Source organism: Brachyistius frenatus, unplaced genomic scaffold (genome assembly GCF_029030835.1).
Source record: "Brachyistius frenatus isolate BFR_SWC_R1_liver_20210118 unplaced genomic scaffold, ASM2903083v1 Contig_137, whole genome shotgun sequence".
In the NCBI taxonomy this organism is placed as follows: Eukaryota; Metazoa; Chordata; class Actinopteri; family Embiotocidae; genus Brachyistius; species Brachyistius frenatus.
Window position 1 is genome coordinate 190,444 of NW_027210736.1, and position 22,880 is coordinate 213,323.

At 43.6% G+C, this 22,880-nt stretch overlaps 1 protein-coding gene and 1 long non-coding RNA gene across 2 annotated transcripts in view; one reads left to right on the top strand and one right to left on the bottom strand.

Moving 5' to 3' along the window:
* LOC138630626 (uncharacterized) overlaps positions 1 to 22,880 on the bottom strand; it is a 203,408-nt gene that overhangs the window by 43,689 nt on the left and 136,839 nt on the right. The window lies entirely within an intron of this gene.
* Positions 3,837 to 22,391, top strand: phf1 (PHD finger protein 1). The gene is made up of 16 exons (XM_069715088.1): positions 3,837 to 4,284; positions 5,186 to 5,264; positions 5,416 to 5,497; positions 6,773 to 6,859; positions 8,489 to 8,583; positions 9,126 to 9,274; positions 9,758 to 9,853; positions 12,418 to 12,486; positions 12,719 to 12,842; positions 14,802 to 14,869; positions 15,443 to 15,574; positions 17,911 to 17,989; positions 19,548 to 19,663; positions 20,201 to 20,287; positions 20,795 to 21,054; positions 21,139 to 22,391. The coding sequence occupies exons 2-16, from the start codon at positions 5,187 to 5,189 to the stop codon at positions 21,261 to 21,263; spliced, it is 1,647 nt and encodes a 548-aa protein (XP_069571189.1). The 5' UTR covers positions 3,837 to 4,284; position 5,186; the 3' UTR covers positions 21,264 to 22,391.

Below are 22,880 nucleotides of genomic sequence, written 5' to 3' on the forward strand. Positions count from 1 at the left end.
AATCAAATTTTGAGCTGATCCTAATCTCTCTTTTTTTTTTTTTACTCTTACCAAATATAAACCTGATCATCTCTCTGATAAACAATTTACCAATATTTATACAAAGCTGGGGGATTCGCAAGAGATCGATTCATCAAAGAAAATTAAACCAGCCGCAGCCAAGAAATCCTGAATTTAACTGCATTAAGATCCAGAAATGCTGAATCCTACATTTTCCACAATGCAACTTAATGCTGCCAACTTCTCTCAAAACCCTCAAACCTCAGTTTATAAAGCAGAGCTACTCTCCAGAGGACAGGACGACATCATTATTACAAGTCGGTCCACACATGACAAGTCAACATTTGTAACATGGACCTGTCAAGATGCGGTTTACATCTGTTCAGACTCACATGATAAATGAGATGAATCCAAACGGTGCTTCAAATTTAAATGTTCCTGCAAAAGAAACGACAAATTCTCAAAATGTTGACGCTTCACACATCTTCAACTTGACAGCACAGAAGATCTTCCAATTTTTTGCAAGTTTCAAAGTGGACGCTCGAGATTAGTGTCGCCAACTCGGTGAAATTGATGATCCCCATCTGCTAAAAATCAGACAAGAGTTTTAGCAGAACATTTTGATGTTGCGGTGAAGTTGACCTTTGACCTATGGGTTATAAAATGCCACCACTTCATCATTTCGTCATGTCAGACTGGAACGGCCCAATTTGAGCAACTTGGTGCTTTTTCTCCATATTCTCAAGTGCCGTAAAATCCAAACCGGAACGACTCCGAACTGAAAAATCATGACATTTTACTTTAGATTTAGAATCTTTTAACATTCGACATTTCTGTTAAATATATCACATTTTAAAGAAATATAATTCAACAGAACATAAACATTCATTTCTGGCTCTCCATTGGTGCCTGCGTGTCATAATCAGAGTTTGAATTCTCCAGTTGTGTCCACAGATGTGTTTCTTGAGGTCACCTTTGACGACTTAAATCAAATTGTCCTTAAAATCTGAACGTTTGTGCCAAATTGGCAGAAAGTCTCTCGAGGTGCGATATCACGTTCACGAGACGAACCTGAAAACACATCAGGGGCGTTTTTTTGGAAGAAGACACTTCTTTGTTGTTTCTTTTTCCCCGCGGTCTGATTCCTGACCCGCTCACACCGGACATGTGCAAAAGGTTTTTATTATATCTTGGGTGGGCGGGGCCTCGGTCTCATGACACCTCATGACACTGATCGCCGTGTTTACCCCCGTCCTCAGAAATCTCAGATGAATCAGCTGTTATCGGTGCGGCGCTGCAGAACCGATGCTCCTGCAGGATGAAAGGGTTCGTCTGTAACAAGTCCTGCTGCTCAGACTGTCCTCGGCCGCCGTGTGACTGCAAAGCATTTGAAATTGTGACGCTGATAAGATCTTCGTCACTGACTGACACACACACACACACACACACACACACACACACACACACACACACACACACACACACACACACACACACACACACACACACACACACACACACACACACACACACACAGCGGGAAAGGCCTGGAGACAACACAAGCAAAAATTGCATCCCTACATGTCCAGATTTCAACTTGTTTTTGGCTCATCACAAGTTGCATGAGCTGACTACAGTTTGACGTTTCCGCCGTATTTTACCGATGTGACGCCCCCTGCTGTTCAACGCCCGTATCTATGATTTTGGTGCAGATCTTCTTTCCTGTCTCTGTCTCTGGTCGTGTTCTTGCCTTTACAGGTCTGTCCCGATGGCTTTAGACAGATTGGCTTTACATATGAAAGGCTATTCACCTCTGATTGGAATAAATAGCTGTAACCTGACTGCACCACAGGCCTGTCAATCAAACAGACACGCCCCCAAAAACAGGTCTTCTTGAATCTTCTTTTCTAATGAATGAGGGATTATTTTCAGATGGACCTCCAGAAAACTAAGAAGAAGGAGTGACTTTAGCTAACAACACCGAGATAACTGATGGACACATTTTATTCACTTTGGATTTGATGAGAGAAGTTGAATGGGAGTCTATGGAGCCGGAGGCTTTTTGGAGCCGACCTCTGGTGGCACTCGCTGGTATTGCATCTACTCCGAGAACGTGCCAGCTCTCGGAGTAGATGGTGCCACCGTGAAGAAAGGTCTGTTTGCCGACGAGGCTCTTTCCCTTCTGCTTCTTTGCTCCTCCTGTTTTCACCCTTTGGGAGGTCGGGTGTCTTTCTGGGTGTTTGTTTTGTTTACGTTGCTGCTTTAGTTCCTCTTGGGTTTTTTCCTCTTCTACTTTCTTTTCATGCCCACAACACTCGCTGTCACGCACATTTAAACACGACCACTTCACTCTCCGTGTGCTTCTGTGCCGCATTTGTTTATTTTATTTGCAAATTTTATTTGCTTATTTGTTTAAATTTGCCAATGTTGCGTCTCTCATCTTCATCATTTTGTGACACTTATCACAATCCTCATCACACCCTCTGGTGCTTCTTGTCAAACTCCAGTCTGCTGCGGAGCCTCCTTCACACTGACACCCTGGCTCTGGTATTCGTTCGCCACCTAGCGGTCATGTTGGGAAACTGTTTCTTTCTTTTTTCTTCTCTTTTCTCTTTTTTTTTTTAATGTGCCAGGGGCCATTTTGAACCGCATGGCAGTGTTACCACACGCCTGACTGGTGTGAGTAATGTGTAAGATATAAACAAAAAAACAAAAAAACAACAAACAAAACCTTGATTTTGATACGTGAGCCTGCAGCCAAAACACAAAACGTATTCCCAGTAACGCCGTTTGCTTGTGAGTATTATCTAAACATGCTTCATTTAGCATTTTTTTCCTAAAATATCTAAGAATGTGTCTGTGACTGTTGAAGCTTTTTTTTTTTCAACAGTCACTTTTTTTTTTTCAAGCAGTTAACGAGTTTTCTTTAACCTGACATACATTCAACAATTTAGATTTTGATCTGAAGTGAGATAACCAGTTTGCATTGACTCCAGCTGGTGTAATGGAGAGACATGTATGCTGTGTGTGAACTGTACTTTCCATGACACATTACAGCCCAGATGGACCGAGACGAGCCTCCGGATGTCAGCTTTGTTTAAATTAATATAAATGATTGACATTATAAGTCTGCTGTAATATTCTTAAAAACGGACTTATTTTCCTGAATAGATCCCATTACGTCCACTACAATCCTCACAAGTGTTCCCTTTAATATATATACATACATACATATATAAAAAGATAATCCAGTTACTGCTGGATGTGCACAGGTTAATGAGCAGCACTTATCAACAGTTTAAATGTTTCGGCGACCGCCTCCTCTGTTTGAAAACTTTTCTCCACGGCTTTGTTAAAAAAATGTATCTCGGCGGGTCTCCCTCTTCCTCGAGACCAATTAATGAGGCGGCTAAACTCACTAATTGGCCGCCTAATTGGCCCCTGTCACCGCGCGCGCTGTTTCCCACCGCTGGGCTTTTAAGCGCACCGCCGTCCGTCCATCTCTTCCCCCTCCCTCGCGCCCCCCTCACACATCACAGTCCCACCTTGTCACAACGATTTCGGGTCAATCTCTCAGACAACAAGGTGCTCTCGCCGTAGACACCACCACCTCTGGACCCCCCCCCCCCCCATCAGTATCTCCCTCCCACTCTATCTCGGTGTTTTATGTCTGCGTCACAACAAGTCGGTCGAGAGCGCGAGGCAGGGATGATGGCGTCTCTGGCGGCTTGATTCCGGCGCTTGCTCTGACAAAACCCGCCTTTAATAGCATCAGTAGGTGGTGGCGAAGAGAGGAGGAGGAAGAGGAGGAGGAGGAGGGAGGGAGGGAGGGTGTGTGTGTGGGGGGGGGGGAGAGGGGGGGTAAGAGAAAGAGAGCAAAAGCGACGGGAAGAACATGACGAAACGGCATCGCGGAGGACGGACAAACTAGACTGAGAGACGGACGGACAGTCAGTCAGTCAGTCGCCTTCCACCCCCCCCCCCCACCCTCTTCCTCCTCCTCCTCCTCCTCCTCCTCCTCGCTGACGGCTTGACTGACACACATACACACGCGCACACACACACAGAGACACACAGGCGGTGGAAACAGACAGGGACATACATGCACATCAGACACTTTTTTTTTTTCTTTTTTTTTTTTTTTGCAAACACGCAGGCTGCGCATCCGAGCGGGCAGTAATTGGGCAGCGGAGATCCAACGGCAGCAGATGAGGGGCATTTCGCGTCCAGCACTGCCCACAAGGAATCACTGTGACCCCGACGGAGAGGAGTTCGACTTGACAGGTACCCTTCAACCGGTCGCGCTTTTTTTTTTTTTTTTTTTTTACTGTACAAAAAAAAAAAAAAAAATTCGCCTGATCCCCCCCCCCCTCCCTTCGTCCTCCCCTCCTCCCCCCCGCACCTCCCCGCAACCCTCACCCCCCCTTCTTGATTCAGGCTCCAGACACTGTTTGTGTGCATCCTGCGTCTGTCTTTGACTTGAGTGCATGCACTGGAACAAATGCTTCAACGTGCAGAGAGATAAATGCCTGCAGAGTCGTTCCGTGCATCTATTCAAGTTTCTCAAAAAGGCAACAGCGCAGCAGAAGAAGAAGAAGAAGAAGAAGAAGAAGAAGAAGAAGAAAAAGAAGAAGTGCACGGCGTAGAAGATGCTTCAAGTAGCTGCACAGTGATCCTTCGCTCATTCAGTCAAACTGTATTGCAGTAGTCATCATGCAGTGTTTTTTTTATCATCTGTGTGTGTGTGTGTGTGTGTGTGTGTGTGTGTGTGTGTGTGTGTGTGTGTGTGTGTGTGTGTGATGTGTGCAGTAATCATTTGTCTTGCTCTCTGCTTGTGTACTCACTCTCATCTTTCACTGTGGTGGATACAGGGGCTGTCGCTATGCTCTGGTCTAGAAAAGGAGGTGTGTGTGTGTGTGTGTGTGTGTGTGTGTGTGTGTGTGTGTGTGTGTGTGTGTGTGTGTGTGTGTGTGTGTGTGTGTGTGTGTGTGTGTGTGGACATTTTTTTGTAATTTTTTAACCCCTTTGCACCGATGCCCGCCTGTCTCAGAGGCAGTCGAAAAAAAAAAAAATGCCGGGGCCATAAACCTCTACTGTCAGCAACGGCAGCAAAGTATTCAGCGAATAAATCGGATTTCCATTTCACATGAGCCCCGCTGCCTCTCCTCTCTGTCTCTCTCCTCAGGATGGGGGGAGTAAGTGAAGGAGATGATGTGTTGGCTCGATGGAGTGATGGACTACTGTACCTCGGCAATGTGAAAAGAGTAAGTGTGTGTGTGTGTGTGTGTGTGTGTGTGTGTGTGTGTGTGTGTGTGTGACAGAAAAGAGACTTTTTTTTGAATGTGTGTTAGTGTGTTCACCCGGATTTTGAAAAGACTTCCATTAAGTTTTGTCACCTGCTATCTCCCCTCTCAGGTAGATGGAGTCAAGCAATGTTGTCTGGTGAGATTCGAGGACAACTCCGAGTTCTGGGTGCTGAGAAAGGACATTCACTCGTGTAAGAAGAACTCTTTTTTAAAAAAAAAATTCTCGGCCCGAGGAGTAAATGGCTTCCTGTTGGAAAAATATTTCCATTTCTTGGGTTAAAAAAAAAAGAAGCCTCAAGTTGGGAGTTTTTGAACACAAAGACGCGCTGGTGAACTCAGACTTTTGGGGTTTCCACTGTAGAATTTTGTCTGAAGAGTTGAGTGAATACTTTTCAGATTTGTTCCCCATGTGAGCTTTAAACTTAATTTCTTTGCACTTTTTTATTTCAGCCGTTGTCCAAAAAAAAAAAAAAAAAAAAATCTCTATGCTGTTCTTTTCTCTCTGCTCTCCGCTCACCCCAATCGGCCGAGGCAGATGGCCGACCACATCTGAGCCTGCTTCTGTCGGAGGTTAACAGGTTCCTGTTAATAGGAAGTTTTTCCTTCCTTCTGTTGGATATTTTCTTCCAGTTAAAAGGAAGTTTTTCCTTCCATTGGAGGTTTCTTCCTGTTAAAAGGGAGTTTTTCCTTCCTTCTGTTGGATATTTTCTTCCAGTTAAAAGGAAGTTTTTCCTTCTGTTGGAGGTTTCTTCCTGTTAAAGGGAGTTTTTCCTTCCTTCTGTTGGAGGTTTCCTCCTGTTAAAAGGGAGTTTTTCCTTCTGTTGGAGGTTTCTTCCTGTTAAAGGGAGTTTTTCCTTCTGTTGGAGGTTTCTTCCTGTTAAAAGGGAGTTTTTCCTTCCTTCTGTTGGAGGTTTCTTCCTGTTAAAGAGAGTTTTTCCTTCTGTTGGAGGTTTCTTCCTGTTAAAAGGGAGTTTTTCCTTCCTTCTGTTGAAGTTTTTTTTCCCTCCTAGCTTACGTGGGAATTGTTGAATTGTTGGGTTCCTCTTTATAACGCTGTAAAGTTCTGTGATTTCTGTGATTTGGTGCAATATAAATAAAAGTGTATTGAGGTGAAGAAATTACAGCCACATTCAAGTTTAAGTGCTCTGAGTTTTCTGACGGGGGCATGTTGAGATGTAATTGGTACATTAGAGTCTATTTATGAATTTATTAGACTAATGACTCCTCGGGGAGACGATGCGTCCCCCCCCCCCCTATCATCAAGTGGAAGGGGAAGTTGGACACTTGTTAGGACCCGGGTGACTATCCCCCCTTGTCAAATGAAGTGAAATCTGAAAGGGGTGCAGGAGACACTGAAATCAATGAGGTGGCAAGGATGTGAATCGATATACATAAATTAATGCTGTTGACGCTCTCTCTCGGTCTCCCCTCCCCTGCCTCTCTCTGTCTTTTCCTGTTTGCCTCAGTCGCTGCTGGAGTGGAAGAAGTTTGCTGTATATGTGACGCTCCGCCTCTTAAAGAACCCCTCATAAATTGTCTTAAATGTCGCCACGGTAAGGAAGCACGCCTCATCATCCGCTGTCAAATGGTGGGTCTCCACCGGTTCTTGCACTGACCTTGAAGATTTGACAGTCTGGTAAATAACAGTGCTGCTCTTTTTAGGAAAAAAAAAAAAACACCAGAGAAATCCACATTTTTTAAAATGATAAATATGAGTTGTTCCACCGGCAGCCTGATTGGAATGAAAATGAATGAGATATCAGGAGACACATAACTTTGTTGACTTAAATGTCACAAGATGTCTAGTCATTTAAAGATTCATGCCGCACATTTTAAGACGTGAAAATACTGAAGAATAGTTTGTGGCTGATTTAAACAATCTTAATCTTAAAAATACTGAATCCAGAAATGTTCTTAAAGTTCTAACTTCTGGACACAAAATGTCTCCTGAAGTCCATTTTCGGTCAAAGGGTTCAAGGTTAATCTTCCAACCCAGCATCATACCGCAGTGTGTAATACACCCGTCAGTCCACTAGAGGACAGCGTGTCTGTCACAGCTTTGCCTCCAAAAACATGTGAAAATCACGTGTTTAGGGTTACGTGAAAAAAAGTCACGTGGTTAAGGTTACGAAAGAAAACCATGTGGTTAAAGTTAAAGTTACGTGAAAAAAAATTCACAAGGTTTGGGTAAAAACAACGCTTCGGGTTCCAGAAAAAAAAATATCACATGGTTAGGATTATGGAAAAAAAAACGTAGTTAAGATTATGGGATAAAACAAAAATCCTGTGGTTAGGGTTACAGGGGAAAAAAAAAAAAAATCACATGGTTAGGTTTAAGGAAAAAAAAAACCCTTCGTAGTTAAGGTTATGTGCTTACGCACCAAAACTACATAGCTTTAAAGAACTCCATATCGTCAGCCTCCAAATAAGGACCTCAGTTTCTTTGTTCTTCATCTCATCACCTATGTTGCGTGACCTCCAATCACACGACCCGTCTCAGGTGACTTGCGTCTTCTTTTCACAAACACATTCTCCAATGGCCTGACGGGTCGTCCCGTTACTCGCTTTGCCGCGATACTCGAGTGCCTCGTCGCACTTCCTCCTAACTGTTGCATATTAGATTGCGATTGATCTTGCGCTCATGCTTTAAGCTCAGGTTTAAAGCGAAACGTCTTCACCTCTGAAGAATTTCAAAGCATCGTTCTAGTGTCAAACTCTGCGCATGCATTATTCTGCCCAGTGAAGGTCAACCCGTCCATGTGGACTAAAACACGTTGCTAAGTGGACAGACTTTAAAACTATTATGATGAAACATACCGAAGTGCAAGCGGGAGGGGGGTTGAGGAGGGGTTTAAAAACACTCAGCAGCAGGATGTGGGAGCTGGAAATGTCAGCAAAATGTTCCCGTCACGTCTTCGCGCCTCTTTCAGGTGAACGAAGCTGCTGACAGTTTGTTTTTAGGAAAAACAGAAAAAAAAAAAAAAAAAAAAAAAAAAAAAAAAAACGAGACAAATGTTCTCCCTGCTCCCGAGATGCAAAATAATATAGTAAAAATGTTTTGCATGCCGTTGAAACAAACCAGCAGAGCACTAAACGCTCGGCTCGCTCCGCCGTTATTGTCACTCCGGCTGTCTGTTCTCGTGAACACGAATTAACCGCTCCGCCTCCTCCACCCATTACAGGTTATCATCCGGAGTGCCACACGCCGACCATCGAACCGGAAGCTGACAGCGATTCGTGGATATGTCGGCAGTGCGTCTTTGCAGTCGCAACCAAGGTCAGGCTGATAATCTCTCCATCTCACAAAACAAACAACAACAACAACAACAACAACAACAACATTCAGCGTTTAATACGGGAGAAATCCAGTCAAATATATCAAACTATTTGCAGCGGTGAGCGACAGGTAATGGGGGTTTGTATTCGACTTCGATTATTAAATGTTTTACATTTGAGGAATCATGAACAATCAATAGTTATGAGGCTGAAAAACTACGCCGGAGTCGAGAGAAAAGTACATTTAAAGTCGATCAATCACATGTGCTCCAGTTCTGTAGATATGAGATGAGAAAAGCGCCGGCTTAATTGTCAATCGGTCAGCGTCCACATCTCACTGTCCAGACTTCCGCTGCCTCGGACGCTATCTCTCTCAGCTGACCTACAGGATGAAATGAGACGAGATACCCCCCCCCCTCTCCCCCCCCGACACACACACACACTCCTCACTGAATGTGATCCGTCTCCACGCCGACGTTGATTCGAGAGGTCGCCGACCAATCAGCTCTGTCCTAAAAAAAAAAGTATTTTATTTTTTTGCAGAGAGGCGGGGCTCTCAAACGGGGACGCTTCGCCCGCCTCATGCAGTTCATGAAGCTCCGGCTGCCCTACCAGCTGTCGTCGTTGGACTGGGACCCGCAGCATCTGACCAATCAGCAGCAGTGTTACTGCTACTGCGCCGGACCCGGAGAGTGAGTGACGGGTCTCTCTGAAACTTCTCTAAAGTCACGTCGTCGGATTATTATAAATTGCGTGCAGTTTATCTGACACGTGTCCAAAAAAAAAGAAAAAGTATCAGCAGGATTTTTTTTTTTTCTTCCTCGGTTTGTTTTGACTTCCTTTCGGAGTGATGCATGAGTGAAGTTTTGTGTTTCAGTTCAGAAGCTGTCAGGTAAAGATGTCAACACAATAAAAAGTGCGGCAAACTATCCATTTGCACTCTTTCACTCGTTTGACAAACTCCATGTACGTGGCACCTGCAGCACAATAAAACCAACTCTCTCCGAGCTGTGGGGACCCGGTGGGAGTTTCAAGACACGTTTCAGTTTAGAAAGCGTGAACTGTCGGCTGTTTCCCTCAATTATGCATAAAAAATACAAACTTTCTCAGGTGCCGGCTGTTGGACACATTCGTTCATTTATTCGTTCATGTGTTTTCTTGTTGTGGGTCTGCAGGTGGAACCTGAAGATGCTGCAGTGTGGAGGCTGCGGTCAGTGGTTCCACGAGGCCTGCACGCAGTGTCTAACCAAGCCGTTGCTGTACGGGGACAGGTACGTCACACGTTTCATCAAAACTTAAAGAAATGGAAAGGACTTTGTCTGGTTGGAATTTGGTGCATCTGATGCACATTACAGATTATTTTGGGTGTTTAAACCACAGACTGGATATAAAAGTGTTCGTAGCTTCCAGGTCTGAAAAATGAGGCCAATGCGGACTTGTTTTAAGCTGCAATACCAGCGAGTGCCACTAGAGGTCGGCTCCAAAAAGCCTCCGGCTCCATAGACTCCCATTCAACTTCTCTCATCAAATCCAAAGTGAATAAAATGTGTCCATCAGTTATCTCGGTGTTGTTAGCTAGTCACTCCTTCTTCTTAGTTTTCTGGAGGTCCATCTGAAAATAATCCCTCATTCATTAGAAAAGAAGATTCAAGAAGACCTGTTTTTGGGGGCGTGTCTGTTTGATTGACAGGCCTGTGGTGCAGTCAGGTTACAGTTATCGGTGGGCGGGACATAGTAACGCTGGCTTTCCGATCAGATCGGTCAGATCCACCGCTGGCTCCTCCCCCAGCTTGTCCAAATATGGTCACTTCCTGCTCCAAACCGCTCCGAACTAGCAAGATGGTGACGGACAGAATCTGAACTGGAGGCTTCATTTACAAAACGGTCAAACACGCTCTTTTAATTTAAAACTTAATTTTGGCTAGATTGTATACTTGAGTGTGAAAAAAAATATATTCTGATGATTAAATATTGGCTGATATCACAAATATATAACAAACTAACATTTATTTTTTAAATAAATGAAAATATTTTAAAAACTTGGAAGTAAATAAGCAATATAATATAAGCGTGTTTATATATCTGTTCATATAAACACAGCTACTGTTATTTATGATCAGGCAGCATCAGCCAATAATACCACAACAGTAAAATCTGCCAGGATTTAATATTTGGATTGTGTTTTCATGGAAGAAAAAAAATAAAATTAAACGAGTTCACAGATTTTTTCCCCCCTTATTACTGCTCACCATGTTATTTACTGCGGTGTCAAGGTTAGATTGAGCTGTGTTTTACACTATTTACTGTTATTATAAATGTGCCGGAGCTTATAATTATTGATCCGTTGTTAATCTAAAGTTTTAAGTTCATAACATTTTCACGACAGTTTCTAATTATAAAAAACAGAAAAAGCAGCACGTTTAAGAAGCTGCAACGTTTAATGAAATAAAATAACAAAACTATGAATCCGCTGTCGAAAATTGTGAATTCATTTCCGAGGATCAGAGTCCGGCCTAATTAAGATAAACAGATCAAGATGTCTTCATGACACCTTCACTTGTGTAATTAGTTTAAAACCAGATTATTCGCCTGCGTCTTAATTTTAGCCGGCGACTCGCGCTACGAGGACGAGAGCTCGTCGGAGCAGAAGGACGGCGGCAGACAGCCGAGCGGGCGGATCTACTGTCTGCTCAGAGTTCACATGATGCCGGCTGGAGATGCAACAGCGCGGCTTCACAGGCTCGCGTCCCACGCGTTATTAAACGTATCCATCCATGAGGTTATTGTTGTCATTAACCATCTGTGTTAGCCGACTGGGTTCGTGGTTTTTTAACGCCCGTCCGACACCGTGTTACTGCCAAACCCGTCTGATGGAGGTGAGGGGAGGGGGGAGTGGGGGAGGGATGGAGGAAAAAGGAAAGAAAAAAAAGAAGGAGGGATTAGATTTAGATTGACAGTCGGAGGAGAGTGAGGCCGGATTGGTACAACATCTGCCGAGCAGGTGATGGAGGAAGAGTGAAGACCGAGTTCACAGTTGGAATAGTAAGCGTGTGCCGCCGTCATACTGTGCCGGCGTTTCATCTTTGCCGGTGACCTTCATGCATATAGAAGGACAGAGGCGCACAACGTTACTGCCATACGAGTTGAGTTTTCAGGGTCAGTCAGAGCAGAGTGTTATTATAGTGAAGCAGACACACACCGGGCTGCTTTTTTTTTCATGCCTCAGTTCAGGCTGATTTATCGGATCAAATATCTACAGAAGAGACGTAAAGACTGGAAGGAAAAGGAAGACTCAACCTTTTCACAACACGTAGGAATGACGTCTGCACGGCGGGAAAATACTTCACTGAATTCAGCCTGAAAGAAACAAAATACGAACGTACTCATAGAACCGCAGTTACGTCCTGTAACTACTCTTTATTTACGTAATTACCGCGAACCCGTTTCATATCAACTCAGTTTGAAGCGGAATAAAAGCCTTAAGTTAACATTGAAATGGATAAACATCAACCTCAAGCTGATGAAAATTAGACCAGAATATCAACCTATATAAAAAACAAAAAAACCCCAAAAAAAGCACCCTACCTTTATCTCCCGAAAGGAAGGAAGGATGCTAATGCTATCAAGCTGGCAGTCCAAACAAGTAGCGTAGCGCCTTTTTAATACAGATTGTGCAAATAGCACTAAAAGCAAAAGACTTAAAAGTTCACAAAATTCAAGGGGACACACTTTGTAAACTAAATGACAAAAAAGCTGATTAAAGACGAGAGAAATTGTTCTTTGAGGATAAACTACGACGCCTGTTTCTGTTTTTTTGTCCATGCGTCTGTTGCAGGTTTTATCAGTTCCAGTGCTCGGTGTGTACAAAGGGACCAGAGACAATCCAAAGACTACCCATGACCTGGTGAATGCAACATGTTTACAGCAACAACAACAACAACAAAAAGCTATTTTACTGGACTAGAAAACATATTTTAAAGAATGAAGTACTTGATTTTGTTTGTCGGCGCCACTTCAAACTACACATAAGTAACTGGAAATATTAAGAAACACTTAAAAAACATTTTTTCTGTCTTTCCTTTTTGTATGCCACCTGTGCCCATGTAACTCTTGCTCTTCTTTTATTTGACATGCAGGGTGGATTTGGCTCATTTAGTGCTCTACCATCTCTCGCTGTGCTGCAAGAGGAAATACTTTGATTTTGACCATGAAATCCTGTCCTTCACCAATGAGAATTGGGACTCGTTGCTTCTAGGCGCGGTATTGATATTTCCCCCCATTTAAGCACCATGATGAAATGATGTGAAATGCTGCCAGGCTATTTTTCTTTTTGCATTTGAGACTTAAGCCTATTAACCACTATTAAAGTATAATTTAAAGTTAAACAAGTATGACCTCTACGTGAGCTTAAAGGGGAACACCAAACTCAATAATTCAGTGTTTTCGTGATCCAGGACAGTTCGGGCTGCCGACTTCATGCAGCTCACGGCCCGGATAAACTCAAGTATATGTGACCACGTATTACTTTTAGATAATTATTCCAACTGTTTATCCATTGATTTAATCAAAAAAATATCTAATACTCTGAAGGATAACTTTTTCCAATACGTAGCTTCTACTTCTATTGGACCTTTAAGCAAACTATTTGAACTGTTTACCAGTAGCTAACTGAGGTGAGATCAAAAAGTTCAGATTCTTCCTGTTGTGCACAATGTGCACGCAGCAGGAGGAAGCTGTAACTTTTGTGAGTAAATGTTCCAAGTTATGTTGCTTGATGAACATCAGAAGTTACGCGTTTTTTGTGACCACCTGTACTTGAACATTTGTGATTTCAACCACGGACCTGAAACTGGAGCAGAGAAACGTCCGACTTTTGTGGTCAAACTGTGTAAATGGTCAACAGAGGCCGTCCAGAAAAAACAGAGAAAGTCTACAGCGATGACGCGACGAGCCCGGCGAGGTTTTACTGAGTGACGTTCAACGTTTCAAGAGGGGGCGGAGCTTCGCTGTCCGAGCCCGAAGAAGGCGCGTCAGGTCAGGAGACACCAGGTGGGTTTTCTTTGGTTGTGTCACCGTGAATTCGTCCCCCAGAGTCAGACTGTCAACACCGAGTTCTGCCGGGACCTTCTGAGGCGTCGGAGGGGAAAACATTCACTGTGAACCGCCTGAACTGGCAACAGGATTTTTCCAACACACAGCACGTTCAAAACGGGCGAGTTTCAGACCCTCAACAACACATCGTGGCCACAGACTCACTGGCTTTGGCTCTTCGTGACTTCTTTCTGTTCCCCAAAAGTTTGACCCCAAAATCTGATGTTTCTCTGCTCCAGTTTCACGTCCGCGGTTGAAATCACAAATGTTTACGTTACCAGCGGTCACGTTAACGTGAGGAACTCAGTGCTGATGATGATCGAGTGATGGAACTTACTTACTGACGAAGGTTTTTCAGCTGTTTATCCGATACTTTCAACTATTTCAAAGGTTTTCACGTAGTTTCTATTTAAAGTTTTTATCCAATACTTAAAGCTAATTCAGCTTTTTTTTTTTTACTCATTACTTAAACTAACTTTTCCAACTGTTGTTTATTACGTTAGCTATTTCAGCAATTTGTAAACTAGCATAATTTAACCAATACATCTTCAAATATCTATCCATTATTTTGAGCCAACTATCTCTTCTCTGGTAACCATAGTGATTTAATCTCAATGGTTGTAGGTGGTGGGTTAGTGATTACCGTGACAATACATTTGCTGGGTGGTATTTAGTATCAGAGTCATATTAATTTATCCTATTAGGTTTAGTTTTTTTTTTTAAATATTTCACTAGTATGTAATTCTTTCCTTCTGTCGCTGATCGAGGACACTAACAAGCATTTGTAAACACGAAGGAGTTTTAAAAAAAATCGTAGAGAAGTAAGTCTCCAAATTACGATACCACAAAGTCAGAAGTTGCTTCACAGAAAATAAACAGTAAGATAAAAAAAAAAAGTTTCCTGCACGTGTTATCTGAGGTTTAAGGTTCTCCTTTAAATTGCTGTGGATTGTTTGTGTCATCACACGACAGCAAGTTCTTTTTCAGCCATGTAATTTTCCATATCAACATTTCTGCTATCAGCGATTGCAGAAGAAAATGATTGTATGCGTTAATGGTTTTCTGTCCTGACGGTTGTCCGCTGTGTAAATACGGCTTTGATTTTTTTTATTCCTATCCGTCCTCCAGCTGTCTGACACGCCAAGGCAAGACCGCTGTCACAATCTCCTCAACGCTCTGAACTCCCACAAGGACAGGTAAGTCATCGCATATGATGAGGAGAATAAACACCGGCCACACATGACTGGATTGATGAGCGGCACTCCGGCCTTCTCGGCGCTCCGTCAGTCGGCACCGTTGGACACGCAGGTCAAAATGAGCGAAGCTGAATGCGTGACTTTGAATAAAGAGCGAGGAAAATGTAGCTGCCGGTTAGAAGCGAGGAAAATTTTAAGACTTTTTGCTGCTCATTTTGTCTTGTTAGCAAAAGGGGACAAGTCGCTGGTGTTAAATCATTACAGGCGGTCTACAAGTGGAATTGCAATAAGTCGATTTTCATTGAATTTTGTATAAAAAAAAAACTAAAAAAAACTCCGTGCAGTAAAAAAAAACCAGTGAATTTCTCCAGGGAACGTCTGCTCTAATTATGTACGAGTTAATTCCACTACCTTTGAAATGGTTTTCTTTTTTCACTCTACTTGTACACTGTTACACAACTTTAACTTCATTCTTAGCAGAAACAAAATAAAAGTAATAAAAACACAAAATAAACATTCACACCAGACTGTTCACGCCTTTTCTTTTTTTTCTTTTCTTCCAACGCCGTCCAGGTTCGTCTCCGGAAAGGAGATCAAGAAGAAGAAGTGTCTCTTTGGGCTGCAGGTCCGAGCGCCGCCGCCGCTCACGTCTGATTCGTCGCCCCTCATCACCGACCCGCCTATCAACATCACGCACCGCAGAAGGTCAGAGTAAGGACGCCGTCTCTCATATTTGGTCACGTATCTCTACGAGAGCCGTGAGGAGTCCCGCAGGGCGTACAGTCATTATGCACGAACAATTAGCTGAGGAATCAAAGGACTGCAGTTTCCACAGAACAGCAAAAGTATCAGCGTCTTAATATTTTTCCCAAAGGAACATAAAACTCCCCCGTGTGTGTCTGTGAGCACGTGTCCGGCAGATTTCATAGACATTATAAATCATTTTTAGTATTTAGCTGCTGCTTAGTGAGGCTGAATTACAGTGAAATAATCTGCAGAGCGGAGCAGTCTCAAAAGGAAGAAGGAAGAGTATTCGTTTTTTCACCAAACCAACAGTTTCTTTGTGTCTCTGAAACACAAGTATGAAGTCTGGTTGAATGGAAACGGTATATAATGGACATATTATATTATAGATGTGCATCCTTCATTGCCTTTGATCACAGCTACAATCTGCATATTTCCACTTTGACCTCATCAGAAGCTTCAAATATTAGTTCATACATTTCTCATCTTAACTGGGAACCAGCTGTCACATGATCACGTTTCTGACGACAACTAATTGTCACGTGAATAACTGCGATCGATGATTTAATCCTCTTTTCGGTTCATGTCGTGCCGCCATCTTAGTAGAAGTCTATTTCATAAAACAAGCTGTGGGTTGACGTCAATAGATGCTCAATCAAAATGCAGTCGATCGAATATTGAAAGTTCAGCGCCTCGAGATAAACACAAGGTGGCGCTAATTCTCCTCTTATACCATTAAACCATAGAAGAAGAAGTCAAACCTCAAATGGTAGAAAATGACGTAGAAGCAGTGATGGAGATGCAACTTTTCTGTTCGCTTAATCCATCTAACAATTATGAACAATTATTTTGTGATCAGCAGTAAAGACGCATATTATTCACTCAAAACGCGCTCACAGTATTATATTTAAACTACTTTAGTCACAATAGCATTTGCCCTGCTAGCAATTTGATTTGTTTTTTTCCCCTCTGAGCTACTCAGTAACATTTATTCACATAGCTGAGCTCCACCCAGACCAGCTGGACAAGCTACTTTTAGGTGGACGATATAAAATTGATCCTCATCGCAACATCTTAAATTTAACAGCACGTGCGTGATTTTATCTCTGCATTTATTTATGATTTCAATTAATGAAGCTCACATCTGTCATAGAAAACAAAACTGTTTCTTTCTTTCTTTCTTTCTTTCTTTCTTTCTTTCTTTCTTTCTTTCTTTCTTTCTTTCTTTCTTTCTTTCTTTCTAATCACATTACTGCTGTTAGCTCATGAGCGACGGGTTGGAGATCCCTCATCTAAAGAGAAACGAAGCCAGGGAGGTTTTTTCGATATTAAATTAAAATAGCAAAACAAAAAAGGGTTGTCTCTTTCAGCCAGAGTCAAAGTTGTGCGTCTGACTGGCAAGAAAAGGCCGACCAAGCTAACAGATAGCATCTTGATATTCACGGTCCTCATAGGATGATCCGTAATCATTTACCGGATCCTCTGAACTCAGGTTGACGTTTGGCCTCGACCATCTCACTTTTCTGTGTCCAGGACTAAATTAACTCCCCAAACTAATGATGTGCTGTTTTTTTTAAATTAGCTTTGCTGAAATTATGATCATTTTATGCAAAAAAAAAAAGAAGAAAAGAAAAAAGATTCTCATTGAATTCCCACTTGCACACCAGAAACATTAAAGTTTCACGTGCAGATTGCAACATTAATTCTCCCCAGAATATAAACCGCCGTCATATATTAACACTTCAGAAGCTTTTTAATTTTTTTTTATTCCTCTCGTGTCATCCTCGGGAACAAACTTTGTGCACTCGCCGTAATCCGCCGGCCGGATTGCCATTGCAATTTGCTGGACGAATTCACGCCATATGGAGGATAAATCCCCTTTTTCTTTTTAATTTCTTTTCTTTATCGTTGCCCTCAGGAAAACACTGAAATTCCTACAACTGGTAAAGCTCTAATTATAGCGTAATGAAGAGCGCGTTGTCCGTTCGCTGCCGGCTCGGGACTCGCTTTTGGGGGTTTCAGACCTCGAGGCTCGTTCGGTTTTAGGCAGAAGGAAGTGTTATGTCATTTATTTATTTTTAATTTTTTTTTAAACCACCTCGCTCATATATATTGAAAAATGTGTTTCAAACATAATCCATCCCGACCCTTTCGGTATATCATGTCCATGCTCTCATCCTCCTGTATTCTCACGGCTCTTGGCGGACCTTTACGGAGACACACTAATAAAGTGAACATTACACACGGGGGCCGTTTGGGCTTGTATACTAATTTATGTGTGTTTGTGTTCACTTCAGCCCGTTGTCACTTCCCTGCCAGAGGAGAGTGGGGGGGCCGGAGTCGCGTAAATCAAAGCGTCGCATCATGGAGACACAGGTCAGTGCCTCGGGTGAGACGGGGGTACGGGGTGGGATGTGGGGGGGGGAGGGTCTGGGCCTCGAAACCTGTCTGATATTCATCCTCTCCCCCCCATCCTTTTTTTAATGTATAAATGCAGGGAGGTAAACAGCTCTCTGCGATCCAAATAAGCTGTCAGTCAGACGCTGTGATGAAGCTTCATTTCACATCAGTCTGTCTTTTTTTCGCAGCTCAAGTATTTCTCTTCTCCTTTTTTTTTTTTTTTTGCTGCACGTCTGAAGCCTGCTGATGCTTTGGAGTTTACGGTTCGAGTACGAAAAAGGCAGCGTCAGAGAGACATGAAGAGACACAGTCGTGTGCTCGGCTCAGTTTAAAAAATAAATGAAAAAAAAACGTGTAATTCAAATGCAATCTCGGCTGTGCAAAAAAAAGAAGAAAAAAAAAAATCCTCTCATGTGTTTCATCAACATCTGCAGTTCAGCGCCACGTTTATCACGATCATCAAACCCTCCCTCCACCCCAACGATTCCCAGCGGATCGAGCAGCATCACATGCGCCGGTTCCTATTTTTACACGGCATTCTCTAAGACGTGAATGCTCGTCGTGCCGCGTCCTCCTACACATCGCTCTGATCCCCCCTGCATGGGCACGTTACAGTAATCCTGGAACAATACGCTCGCTTTCACTCCGCCACATCCGGGGCCCCCATTGTGCCCCTCCACCCCCTCTCCTGTTTGATGCTAATCTCCGTCCGTCTTGGAGGAGCATGTTCGCTGTAATGTGTGTGTGTGGTAGGGAGGAGGAGGGGGGGGGGGTTGTATGCTGATATTCGTAGCCTGGGATCACTTCCAAGTGCACTTTGCAGTCAATTACAGTTTGGCCAGGTGGCGCTGGCACCTTGACAGCGCAGCACTGACAGAGCACATCCATTTTAAAGGCACAGACTGAGGCCACTGAATAATAATCTCCCCGTCCTAATAGTAATGCCGGAGAAGGGAATGATAATGGGCTTCGGTGTGGTGATATATGTCGCAGCCCGGCGATGAGAAATCTTTAGGTGGCGTCCTCCCAGAGACGACGTCTCCAGGTGATCGATGGCCCCGATGACGCCGTGGTGTTTTTACTTTTCACGGGTCGTGAGTCGCCGGCGGGGGAGATGCCTCGCTAACAGCCAGCTTCAGACACGCGACGGAGGCGATGCGTTTAAAGCGGGGCGTCCGACCGGCCGTGTCAGATGATGTCGCTCGCATCCCTACCATCGCTCACTCAGACTTACAGACCGATGTTTTTTTTTTGCTCTAATGCAGCACAAGAACCTGAAGTGCAAGCTTTCAAGTGTTTGAAAAACAATATATATATATATATATATATATATATATATATATTTCTCCTTTTAGTCTTTGTTCGCTCGGCTTTATCCAGATGTTATTTATCACAAAACATAATGTGCAGAATTAACTTGGTGCCTGAGAGAGCATGGAGGTATCAGAGCCTGATTGGCTGCTGTGATGATGTTGGCATCCTGACACAGGCTGATCTCTCTCTGTGTGTGTGTGTGTGTGTCTCCTGTGCCCAGGCGTGTCCGCCCCCAGTCGCTGCCAACCCTATTGAGCTGCTGCCATGTTGCCATGGCTACATGGGAGGGGCCAGCCTTTACAACTCCAGGAAGTCAGAGGAAGAGCTTGATTTGAGGTGAGAGCTTTTCTACCGTTTGGTGCATTATGGACGGATGTGGGAAGAGTTTAAAGGGTCGGTCCACCTGCGCTGCAAGCGACAAGATGGAACCGGGTTGAACGTGTTTGGAGTTTTCTGTCTAAATTTGGAGCATCTTACTGCAGATCAACACAGACCATACAAAAAGTATTTTAGGAGACCGCACAGAGGGAGCTTGTGATGTTGGTGATAAAACCCCGACTGATGCGGGTAAACAGGTCGTAAGCGCTGAGGTTGTAAGATATCTGCCTGTGAGAGTCCCGCCGCCATCAGAGGAAGTGAGACTATCTGCTCGGTCGAAAATATCTCAAATCAAACGTTTCAGTATTTGGGTGACCGCAGAAGTGTCAGTGGCAGATAAGTAAATAAACCCCAAACAAAACTACCTGCAAGGCAAAATACCACCAGAGTGAAAGTCAGAAAAACAATGTTTTTCTTTTGAGTTTTGAAACGCAGCTGGATGGAAAAATGGTTTGTAAGTTTTAAACATCGATTTCCTTGTGTTGTGGTTCACAGCTCTCCACCCAAGCGGATGTACGCCCTGTACCACACCACCTACAACGGAAACAATTCACTCTCCCGGAGTCTCCATCACTACAACAGGTTTTTCCTTTAGTCATTATTTATCACTCAGGCCGATTAGAGGCATTCATCTATACTGTATATCCAACTTGAAATCACTGCCTGCTATCAAAAGACATTTTTTAATGGCGTTGTCATCTTTGCACGTTTCTCCCGTTCGAACCGTTTCACTCTTCTCAGACTTCATTTTTAGGTAAATATCTGTAACTTGAGGCTTTTCTGTTACTTGAAGCAATACAAAAACATCCAGCGCTACACTCTCCCCCTCTAAACTGCATGAAAACCAAAGAATTGTACTATAATGTAATTATCTTTTACTTAAAATGGATTTTATCAAAAATAAAACTATTGTTCAGGAAGCAGTTTTGATTTCAAAGTACTTTGAATGACACCCAAACCTGCATATTTTAAAGTCTGGCTTATTTACAAACCTAAAAATAAATTCCAATGAAAATACAGTCCACCATTGTTTCCTTAGAAATGAAGACAACTTTCATGTTGTTTGTCTCTTGTCTCCTTTTTTCCAAGCGTGGAAGACACCTGCAGGGTACCGCCTACATGCTACCCATACCCCCTCAACTCCAATGGCAGCCATCACCACCACCATCTCCACCAGCACCATCACAACCACCAACACAACCACCAACACAACCACCAACACCAGCCGGGGCCGAAGCAACAGGAGCCCCTCATCCTTAGAGACCTAGCCCCGTATCAGGCCGGCACGGGCGGAGGAGGAGGAGGAGGAGGTGGAGGAGGAGGAGCAGGAGGAGGAGGCGGCGGTGGTGGTAGCGGCGGAGGGGGAGGAGGAGGAGGAGGAGGTGGTGGTGGTGGTGGTGGTGGAGGAGGAGGCGCGGGGATGGGGGTGGGAGGCGGGGACGGGACAGTGAGCAGGGGCTGGGGAGGAGGGGAGGCGGTGAGGATCTTGGCGAGACGCGTGACGCCGGACGGGAAGGTGCAGTACCTCGTGGAGTGGGAGAACGTGAGTTTGTACTGAGACGCCATGACTGTTCCTCAGTTGCCACAGGACTTACCGTGTATGTAATACGTGGCAGTGTTTAAAAAGTGCAAACAAAACAAGAGGAAGAAGAAGAAGGAGAAGAAAAAAAAAGAAAAAATCCCTACACGTTGCAAATCCAGGTTGCTCTCATGGTATCACCTCGATTCGACATCATTATAACCTCACTACTCGTTACTAAATGTCCCTCTTTGCTAGTGTTTCTCTGATATTTGTACTGTTAACTTTGGAATATGCCTTTGCATTTATCATGTTTTACAGTGATGAGGGACGGTATTTAAGCCTCCTGAGGATTTGTTGGTATCCGAGCCGCATTAAGAAGAACACGTATATGGATACGAGGGGGCGATCGAAAAGTTTAGAGACTGCTCCTGTAACGTATCGACCGAGCGCAGCGTATTTATGTGCGTGGTTCATTTGAAAGCTGTAACCTTCATGAGGAAGTAGTCCGAGTTGTGTAACTTGATCAACATCAGCACCTGAGTTCCTCACGTTTTTGTGACCGCTGGTTGTGTCAAATCTTTCGTGAACACAAAGAAAGTCGCAGGGAGACAAATCCAGCGTAAATCTTCCTTATTTTTAAACGTACTATGAGTGTTGTCACGTTGGATAACCCTGTTGCCATGGTGCCACAGTTCAAGTGGTTTGCACCAAATGTTTTCCCTCAGAAGGTCCCGGTAGAACTCGGTGTTGACAGTCTGACTCTGGGGGACGAATTCACGGTGACACAACTCCCGCCGACGTCGAATAAAAACCCACCCGGTGTCTCCTGAACCTGACGCACCTTCTTCTTCGGTCTCGGACGGTGAAGCTCCGCCCCCTCTTGAAACGTCACTCAAAACTTGTGTTTTTCTGCTCAATTTCTTTTTTTCTGCAAAATGCACACAGACCACTGCTCACCTAAATGTGTGGAACTCGTGTTGATCTGGAGACGTACCTCGGGAAAAGGTTGTGACGTTATTGCTTCCTCCTACTCCGTGCTCATCGCTGTGTGCAACAGGAACTCTGACCTTTTAATCACTCCTTGTATACAGTTCTGTAGATAAGAGTTAGACAGGAAAGATGATTATGTCTACAGTTAAAAAAAAAAAAAAAAAAAATCTAAAATACTACTTCACAGTTTTGTTACTTTTGCAATTTCAGGATTACTTAAGTGTTTAATTTCAGTTACCACAAATAAAAGAGTATAAAAGTGGTTATTTTGGGGATGAAGGCCGGCAGCTGGGGAGAAACCGCTCACTTGGATCTGTCCAAAGCTCACTAATTTAAAGTGAGTTGTGGTTTTATGGGCGGTTATGTGCTTCAATAAGACGACGGGAAGTCACCACGGTCTGTTAAGAAATAGTTCTGGCTGTTTTCTACATATATTGTGAAACACAAAAGTACCAACAATGATTTGCGGACAAAAAGGTGAATCGTTTTGAGACGCTTTTCCAGCCTTTCAGCGACAATATTTTAATAGTACTGTTGGGATTATATGCATCGATTTACATGCTGCATTGGATTCAAAAATTATCTGTAACTTTGGTGATTAAACTGCTCCTCTTTCAAACAAATGTAGTCCAGACGGGTGAAGACGCAAATCACCAAATTAAT

Coding starts and splice junctions, on each gene's coding strand:
- phf1 (XM_069715088.1), top strand. CDS start 5,187: ATGGGGGGAGTAAGTGAAGGAGATGATGTGTTGGCTCGATGGAGTGAT. Junction 12,487..12,718: donor CAAAGACTACCCATGACCTG/GTGAATGCAACA, acceptor TTTGACATGCAG/GGTGGATTTGGCTCATTTAG. Junction 14,870..15,442: donor CTGAACTCCCACAAGGACAG/GTAAGTCATCGC, acceptor AACGCCGTCCAG/GTTCGTCTCCGGAAAGGAGA.